General features: G+C 42.2%; 1 protein-coding gene across 2 annotated transcripts in view; it reads left to right on the top strand.

Moving 5' to 3' along the window:
• sbno1 (strawberry notch homolog 1 (Drosophila)) overlaps positions 1 to 9,776 on the top strand; it is a 45,741-nt gene continuing 35,965 nt past the window's right edge. Inside the window, exons 1-5 of one of the 2 annotated variants that reach the window (XM_062057381.1) lie at positions 1 to 314; positions 2,236 to 2,355; positions 8,859 to 8,957; positions 9,091 to 9,264; positions 9,335 to 9,467. In XM_062057381.1, coding sequence (XP_061913365.1) covers positions 2,236 to 2,355; positions 8,859 to 8,957; positions 9,091 to 9,264; positions 9,335 to 9,467 — 526 coding nt within the window. In that variant the 5' untranslated portion in view covers positions 1 to 314. Of the gene's footprint in view, positions 315 to 2,235; positions 2,356 to 8,858; positions 8,958 to 9,045; positions 9,265 to 9,334; positions 9,468 to 9,776 lie in introns of both variants that reach the window. The other variant, XM_062057380.1, reaches the window with a different exon arrangement.

Below are 9,776 nucleotides of genomic sequence, written 5' to 3'. Positions count from 1 at the left end.
GGGATGGCTGCGGGTCACGTGACGCGGCGCTACCTGCTCGACTTGTGTGCGATGTTTGTCGTTTGCGCCGAACGCATCAAAGGGGCGCCGTCACTCCTTTATGCCGACGTTTGGTCCTCCGAGGGCGGCCCGTGGTGCCTCGAACGGCCGCTTTCGCCGCCGCCGACCGGAGTCCCGCTCCTCGCCACGACGACAAGAGCAGCAGCTCGCGGCCTAGACGTCACGTGACCGGCATGCGGCTGAGCGCTTGATAAAAAAAAAGCAAGATGGCGTGAGCGCGGCGGAGTGGACAAGACAACACCGCGACCGCCCAAGTAAGTGCGCACCGGCGCCCGCGTCGCCTTCACACTCACACGGCCACTTAAAAGACCGCGTTCACCACCCTTTAAGGCGTCTTTTTCTTCTTTTTTTTTAATAAAAAAGAAAGATGCGTTCGCCATCTGCCGCTGCGAGCTTGCTGCTAATTGTTAGCTAGCAACAGCAATGACATAACATGTCAGGCCCAAATCGGCTTTTAAACTGCAAAGTGCTCTTAAATGCATTTAATAGTCATTTTTAAACATGCAGCGTTTGAATCGAATTGAATGGGGATTCATGTGAATGTAAGCAAGCTGACATTGTTTATCACCCTCGCTAACACAATGACTTGGGCAGTATCGCGTCGATTATGATATCGTTTGGTTCCTTTTTTTAAAAATTATTTTAATTCCGAACCTCAGCGTCCTGTGTAAATGTGAAAGTGCGATCCGGGGTTGGCTTTCGGTTCTGTCGCGGGCGAGCATGGCGGAGCCGTGTCACCGTGATCCAGTCGACGCTGATCACCCCCCTCCCCACCCCACCCCGACAAAAGCCGCAAAAAGTGAGTGGGAAACGCGTCTTTGTGGACTTTGTAGACGTGCACGTTTGTTAATGATTAAACAAATGTGCCGCCCGGCTTCGTGCAGCGTCGTTGTCAGCGGAAGCCGGAAGTGCGAGTAGGACGTCGCAAACACGTGTCTTGTTTTGGGTCACTTTGGAGAGTGACCCGACCTCCATGTGTAGTTTACCCTTGCAGATCCTCATCCAATGCAGGATGGATTTGTCAAAATGTTGTGTTTTGTGTCATGAGGAGGCTTCAAAAAACGACATCCTGGACTCTCTTTTATCCCACGTGTAGGGATGATGTTTGATAAGAAATGATCGAGTTCGAGACTATTATCGAATCCTCTTATCCAGGGGTGCTCACACTTTTTCTGCAGGCGAGCTACTTTTCAATTGATCAAGTCGCGGGGGATCTACCTCATTCATATATATAATTTATATTTACTTATTTATGAAATATATGTTTTTGTTAACAAGTCAAAGGTGTTTAATGATAATGCAAGCATGTTTAACACATATAGTTAATATTATTGGATTATACCTTTTGTTTTGAACTTTATTACACCTTGGAGCGCTTTTTCCGGTCCATTGTTTTTCCTGCTTTCCCTATCTGCGCTTAATGACTGAGCTACGTGACGTCATTTCTTGTGATGTCTCACGGGGCATTTCTGGTCGGGACGGGATTCGTTCCAAGGGATTCGAATAAAGAACCAACTCTTTTTCTTTACTATAGTGGTCTCGATAACGGGTACCGGTTCTCAAAAAGGGATTTGAGTCCGAGGACTCTGTTCTTTTCTTATCGAACAACAATTCGAGTATCCTCCCTATTTGTGCCACTGCTTAATAACTGTTTAATAAATACACTTTTAGTTGTGATTTCACTCTCTGCATGATCGTTTAAAAGTAGCATATATTAATGCAGTATGAAGAAGAATGTTTTAATGTAGACACATAGAATCATCATACTTCTGTGATTATATACATGCATCAAGTGTTCATTCAAGGCTAAGGCAAAATATCCACATATATATCTTGTATCGCGATATGGCCTAAACATATCTAGATATTAATAAAAGGCCATATCGCCCAGCCTGAGTTACAATGTTTTAGGAATAAAGTTGTATTTTAGGTGGAAATACTTTATACAAATGTACTGTAAAAGCAACACTTGATATTTCTGCCTTACATTCATAAGGTTTATATCATTCATTGTTTTAATTGACGACATAAAATGTTCTTCTTATAGTAGTTATTCTTGGCTTAATTACATTTTTATTTGTTTGGTGTTTCTAGTCCTCCATATTTTCTTTCCTTTTGTATTTATATGGTTATATTTAAGATGATATGACAATATTACATGTTTTTGTCTTGCAGATGGATCCTGGACAGGATTTACTTCTGGCTGCTCTTAGCGAGAGCGGCATTTGCCCGAATGATATTGGACTGTTTGACCTGGACTCTCAGGATGTGGCACAGCCCTCCACCGCCCAGCAAGTAAGTCCTGCTTTAAAGACTTGTTCTTTGCCTTAATGGCCGGATCATCCACAACACCTCTGCACAAATATTACTGTGGAACCCGCTCATGAAGTCGCATGTTATTACTAAAAGTGCCCACTTAAGTTGACAAAAAATGTAATCTATATGGACAAGAAGTGCAGTTAGGTCTTATGGCCATTACGTGCCAGCTTGCACAATTTTCACATAAAAAAAAAAAAAGAGTAGTTATTTTGTTTCTGCCATATTACTTTGTTTATAATACTTGTGTTGCTTTCATATGCACATTATATTTTCTACTTGAGGTACATACATACATTTTGAATGTTGTGTTTTTTTGACTGTGATCCTGTGTGTCTGTAAATGTGTGTGTTTGTGAAAATGTTTGTGTACATGTGTGTGCGCGACATCATGTTCCACTGCGCGAAAATCAAGCTCGTCACTACGAAATTGATGTTCAATCAGCGTTGTGCCACGTCTCCTCACTCAGCCCAGGAGAACAAAATAAAGAAATGCGACTATAACGCTAGCATAGAAGTTGAAAGACAACATTTAAAAGATGCAGCGACTTTAGTTTCACTATCTGCTGCAGCTCACCGGTAATCCTGCCCTGATTGCGGACTTGCAGGCACCCATAGGAGTCTTTATTGGTCCCGACTGGGAGAGTCAACACACCCATTAATTTAATCAGAAAAAGGCATTTTTATATCTAATTATTTTTCAGTCAGACGTTTTGTTTGTGTCTGGAAATATTCAACTCCTCTAAAATAACGTATAACGTATTTTCCGCACCATAAGCCACACCTAAAAACCACAATTTTTCCCAAACGCAGACAGTGCGGCTAATAACCCGGTGCGCCTTATATATGGATTAATATTAATATTTATTTTCATAAAGTTTAGGTCTCGCAACTACGGTAAACAGCCGCCATCTTTTTTCCCCGTAAAAGAGGAAGCGCTTCTTCTTCTACGGTAAGCAACCGCCCCCATAGAAGAGGAAGCGCTTCTTCTATTGTAAGCAACCGCCAAGGTGAGCATCCGCCCCCGTAGAAGAAGAAGCGCGCGGATATTACGTTTCATTTCATTTGTGTGTTTCTGTAAAGACCACAAAATGTCTCCTACTAAGAGACACGCGTACAAGGTTCCACTGACTTTTGATATTCATGTGAACCGCACTGTGGATACAATGGGAGCACGTACGGTGAATATTCGCACCACAGGGAATGAGAAGTCGTCCTACTGTGGTTCTAGCCATGCTAATGGCCAGAAACTTCCACCCACGGTGATATTCAAAAGGAAGACCTTGCCAAAAGAGAACTTTCCAACCGGCGTCATCATAAAAGCTACCTCGAAGGGATGGATGGGTGAAGAAAAGATGAGCGAGTGGTTGATAGACGTTTACGCGAAGAGACCGGGTGACTTTTTTCACGCAGCGCCGTTCATGTTGATCTACGACTGCATGCGCGTCCACATCCCTAATGGTGTCAAAAAACAAGTGAAGCACACCGAAGAAGAAGAATTCGAGGGATTTGTGGATGAGTAATAACTTCAGAAAGTAAGCTTTAAATGTTTATTTTGTGTGTTGTGGGACATTAACGTTCGAGCAACGTTGAGTTATTGATGTTGCTATTGCTCTGCACTATTTTGAGTGTTACTATTTTTGTGATTGCACATTTGCACATTACATTTTGGGAGTGAACAGAGTTGTTAGAACGCTAGTTTGTAATATATTATTAAAGTTTGACTGACCTATCTGACTGTTTTTTTGACATTCCCTTTAGCGTAGCGTAGGTGCGGCTAATAACACGGGGCGGCTAATAGGTAAACAAAGTTTTGAAATATGCCATTCATTGAAGGTGCGGCTTACAACACGGGGCGGGGCGCCTTATGGTGCGGAAAATACAGTACTAAAAACTCCGCAGACAGTTTTTGTTGAAATAATTTTTGAGTTACGTTTTGTTCCTGAAATAATCATTAAACTTGTTTTTATGTGTTAATACACATTATTTTACAGTGCCTCAAATTTAAACTGCACTTTAATGTAATTGTATTCAATATATGCTACAGTATGAGTTTTTAAAAAAACACCACAATCTGTGTCACCACTTGCCATTTGCCAACGCACTGGTGACAAGCACTGATGTGTACAAGTAATTAAAGAATACAAATTATAATTTACCATTTGAAATTGTTAAGGAAATGGTCACTTGAAGTAAAAGTCTTGTAGTATTCAGTCCACCACTGATACTTTGTTTACTGCAGAATGCACTTTTTGATGACAAAAACAAAAGAACTTTGAGAGGGAAAAAAGTTGTCCTTACTCCCACAAAATGTACTGAAAAATAAGCAAAACCGTGGCCCTAAAACCAGGTACGAACCAAAAGGGGTAATAACTTGTCAAGTTACGCAAAGTTCACACAGAGGCTTCAAAATAAAAGTAAGGCAGTGTTAATCTGGATTCTACTACAGCAACTAACAAATTGTGCCAATTTGTCTAAAAAGCTCGTCAACAAACGGAAGAAAAAATTGTCACATTTAATGAAGCTTTTTGTCAGATGTAAAAGTAGAATATGCTCAAACGGAGGTGAAAAACATGGCAGGAAGTGCCATAGGTTAAAATACCATATTTTTCGGACTATAAGGCGCACTTAAAATCCTTCCTTTTTTAAAAAAAAATAAAAATTGACAAAGCGCCTTATAACCCTGTGCGCCTAATGTACGGAATAATTCTGGTTGTACTTGCCGACCTCAAAGCAATTTTATTTGGTACATGGTGTTATAATAAGTGTGACCAGTAGATGGCAGTCACACATAAGAGATACATGTAGACTGCAATATGACGCCAGCAAACACCAAAACTTTAAATGTTCCTTTGAAAATAAAGAACAGTATACACGGCACTCAAAAATCTGTCTAAAATGTTTTAGTACGACTTTGAAGCCGCACCGCTTGATGGATTGTCGACCCATTACAGCAACCGTAGTCAGAGATGAAAGTATTACTATGGTGTGTGTATAAGGACTGCAAAATGGCACCCATTAGCAGACATATCTGGCGTTTTGTTTAACAATATTATGCGAAACCAAGTTTTCTTACCTTCTGGTACCTGCTGATGTGTATTTGGGATCTGCATAAGTCCTGAAAATGTGCACAGTCCTGTAGTCCGTGCTGATGCCTTAGTGGATAATCTTCTTTTTCTCTATCTTCTTGTTACGTGACATTCATCCTCCACTGTTGTCATTTCTAATATAAAGTAGCATAAAGTTCTAACTTATATCTCGCTATGGAAATGCTAAAAACTACCGGTGGAGTGAGTTTGACATTATTCACCCAAGGAACTTTAGTTAATATTTCCGGCGTTGTTGTTGCACTAGTGAACCACGGATGAGGAGACGCTGTTCCGTTATTGATTGAAGTAAAGTCTGGAATGTCATTAAAACAGTTAGCTCCATCTTTTGACACGTCTTCCACTCTCGTCCTTGCACGCTACACCGCTACAACAAAGATGATGGGGAGAAGACGCTGTCGAAGGTGTGCCGCGTAAATAAGACCGCCCACAAAACGGCGCATCCTGAAGCAACTGTCAGAAAGATGATGTGTAAAACATCATCTATGCAACATTTTGACCAAAGAACCACATCACATGTTATGTAGACCAGTGGTCCCAAACCTTTTTTGCACCACGGACCAGTATAATGTAGGCATTATTTTCAGGGTCCGGATTTTCCACTTGCAAAATAAGTGCATGAAAAATACAACTCACGATAACGCTGAATTAGTGGGAGCCCTGGGCTTGTTTCTTTGCAAAGAGGCACAGATGGAAATCAGCCTTTGGCTACAATCTATGTCACATTTATTTTCTATATGTTCATTAATGTATCATGTCACAAAGTTATAACAAGTATAACAAATGGCAATTTACTTTGAAGAGTTTTATTGTACATCTATAAACAAGCTTATTGGTGTGTCTGGTGCAGGGGTCGGCAACCCAAAATGTTGAAAGAGCCATATTGGGACCAAAAATAAATTTTAAAAATCTGTCTGGAGCTGCAAAAAATGTAAAGCCTGATATAAGTGTTATAGTGAAGGCAACACATGATGTAAGTGTCTATATTAGCTACAGTATATTAGACTACTGTCAAAATGAGTGTGCCGCAGGCTGATGCAAATCTTTGATAGAAATGTTGAAATGTAATATTTATTCTACACATTTATACAACATTGGAAAACATTACTAAAACGGCTTTTTGAGGGTGTGATAACTCCTGGAAATTACTGGCTTAGAATGGCCAAAGGTAAAGATGTGTGTGTTCAAGTTGAAGGAAAATGAAACCACAAATAAAATGAGCTCAAATATACCTAAAATACGAGGCACAATGATGCATTATGTACATACAGCTAGCATAAATAGCATGTTAGCATCGATTAGCTTGCCATCATGCAGTGACCAAATATGTCTGATTAGCACTCCACACAAGTCAATAACATCAACAAAGCTCACATTGTGGATTCACGCACAGAATAAGACGTTTGATGGCCAAATAGAGACAAATAAGGAGTGGCATAAAACATGTCTTTCTGTGGCAGCGTCAAGGAAAGTTGTACATGTAAACAAACTACGGTGCGTTCAAGGACTTCCGAAATCAGGACAAAATGGAACGTGCCAAATACTCTCATCAGAGAATCATGTTTAATGTAAATAGTGGGATTTCTAACAATTAGGAAGGTTTGTGTCATGTTTGTCCTCCTACAGAAACCATATTAAAACAATTTTGTTTTTTTGTCCCTTATCTTTTACCGTTTTCAGAAATTTTTGAAAAAGTTCCAGGGAGCCACTAGGGCGGCGCGAAAGAGCTGCTTGTGGCTCGAAAGCCACATGCGTTGCCGACCCCTGGTCTAGTGGGACAGGCGAAAGTTAAGTCGGAGAAAAATGCAGTCGTTTAAAAATTAATGAATGTTTCTCTGCGGCCCGGTAGCAAATGTGTCACCGACCGGTGGTTGGAGACAACTGATGTAGACCCCAAGAAAGTCTTTTCCATCTAGAAAAAAAAAATTACCCCTTTTAATGTGCCTTATAATTAGGGTTGGGTATCGTTTGAATTCGAACAATTCCGATTCAGATTCTTTGTTTCGATTCCGATTCCTGACGATTCTCGATTCCGATTCTTTTAAGAGGCAGGGTCAAAAAAAAAGTTTAGGATATTTTATATGAGCTAGCTAACCTACAGTCTTTGTGAATGAAATAGTCTGACATTCTCCATCAATTTTAATTCCATTAACTTTTTATGAACTTTACTATAAATTCCTCACAGGGCTGTTTTCAACTAGAATATAAATATCAAATCTATGAACTTGAATATAAATATTATAAATTATGAATACATTTTCCCAGGGGTACACTTTCCTCAAGAGAGCTTTATTTTTGAAAACCTCATGAAAACACATTTACACACAAGTGTATGATGCTGCAGGAAACCTCATGAAAACACATTTACACACACAAGTGTATGATGCTGCAGGTACTTAAAAATGTTACCGTGCTCCCACTGATGGGCTAACCTGGTGCAGAAAAGCAAATAAACAATAAGAAACAACTTGCAAAACCCAGTCCAGATTAGCAGCAGGTACAGTATGAAATCAGAGATGGTTTTTGTTTAGGAAAATGACCATATTCGCCTTCTCAGGCAGGATGCGTGAGCGTTCTGGACAGATAGTGTCTCCTACTGTGGAAAATACACGTTCGCTGCGTGTGGAAGAAGCTTGAACGCATAAATAGGAGAAAGCGAGATATGACAGCAAAGGATAAGTCTTTTGTTGGTTCCACCGGACCACCACCATGCAGCAGGGTCGTCAGACATAAGTATCGGTGGAACGTCCTGGTACATATGCAGCTCTCTCTCCACTCGTTTCTTGATGGACATGGAGCTCTGTTTCGCGGTTATTTCATTTTTTTTTGTAAAGTAAAGCCACGCTTTCGACCGCCGACGCCCGCTATCCATGCTTGAGCTTGACTGACTCGCTCGGCTATGCTAACACTTCCGGCGGTGGGCGCTTCTTCGTTGGTGTCCGGGGCTTCTTCTTCCGGTTCGGCGGACATATTTTTTTCCGGTCGGCGGACTGGTATCGAAAATAGGAATCGGAATTTAAACTTTTGAACGATTCCGGGAGAATCCGAAAGTTAGTCCCGGTTCCAATCGATACTCAATACCCAACCCTACTTATAATCTGGTGCGCCTTTTGTATGAAAAAGACCGGAATAGACCTGCTCTGCACCTTATAGTCCAGAAAATACGGTGTGCTTTCTCATCAATTCTTTGTCTGGAAAAAGTCCCAAGAAAAGGCAAGCGTTGGCTAGTTTGAATTGCTGGCCAGCCAGTCCAACAGGTTCCACAATGGAGCTCACTCTTGATGACGCTTGTCATAGAGGCATTTATTCAACCATTTGATCTTGTACCTGATGTCCTGTCTGGCAGCTGCTCATTGACCCTCCGCTTGTCTTGCAGTCCATCTCAATCAACGCCCTGGATGTCGGCTTGGGGGCCGAGTCCGGGGATCACGTCCGAACTCAGTCTGCGTCTCCAGTCCCCATCGTGACTGTCAGGGTGAGATTCGACACCACTTCATTCAAATCCAACCTTTTTTTTTTTGCGTTTGTGTTGAAATGGACTCTTGTGTGGTGGTGTCGAGCAGCAGCACAAACCTCAGCCATCGACCACCACCTTTGTCTTAAATCAGCTCAATCAGCTGCCGTCGCTGGGAGCCTCCGCGACCAAGCCGTCGGCCGCCAACCCCGTCAAACACACCATAACCGTCACCAAGGTGGTCCACGTCGCCAACACGGCCCTGCGCGGCTCCTCCGCGGGCAACCCTCCCTCAGTGTCCACAGCCGTGCCTTCCAACCACGACCAGGTGAGAACGCCGCAAGTATGCAATGGCGTCGCACACCTTGACACACACACACACACTCTCCTGTGCACAGATCCAGCTGAAAGACCTCCTCAGGACGGGCAGCGTGAAGAGCTCGGGCCTTAAGGGCAACAGTCTGGTGGAGCTCATGAAGCTAAAGCCGCCGCCTGACATCGCCACCCCTGTAGCGACCGCCACCGGGCCCAGTAGGTTTCCAGCAGTTTCTCACCATTTTAGTCTGAGTAAAAACGAGCATCCATGTTGGAATTTAGTCATTTTACTGAGCACACGCCATATTGAGTCTGTAGCTTTGATGCTAGCTCATTAGCATTGTATTAGACAGAGAGCATGTTTCCATGAAGCGCAAACAGCATGATCAAACTTACAGCTCCCACGTCTGCTGGCTGCATTTTTTGGTGTGTAGCAAAGCCTGCTTTTTTTCTTTTCTTTTTTTTTACAAAGCGATGGCCGCGTACATGGGGCGGACTCATCTAGCTAGCGCCGGGACAGAAGTG

This window comes from Entelurus aequoreus, linkage group LG08, assembly GCF_033978785.1.
Source record: "Entelurus aequoreus isolate RoL-2023_Sb linkage group LG08, RoL_Eaeq_v1.1, whole genome shotgun sequence".
In the NCBI taxonomy this organism is placed as follows: Eukaryota; Metazoa; Chordata; class Actinopteri; order Syngnathiformes; family Syngnathidae; genus Entelurus; species Entelurus aequoreus.
The sequence above is the reverse complement of the archived record's forward strand: the minus strand, read 5'-3'. Positions and strand labels throughout refer to the sequence as shown.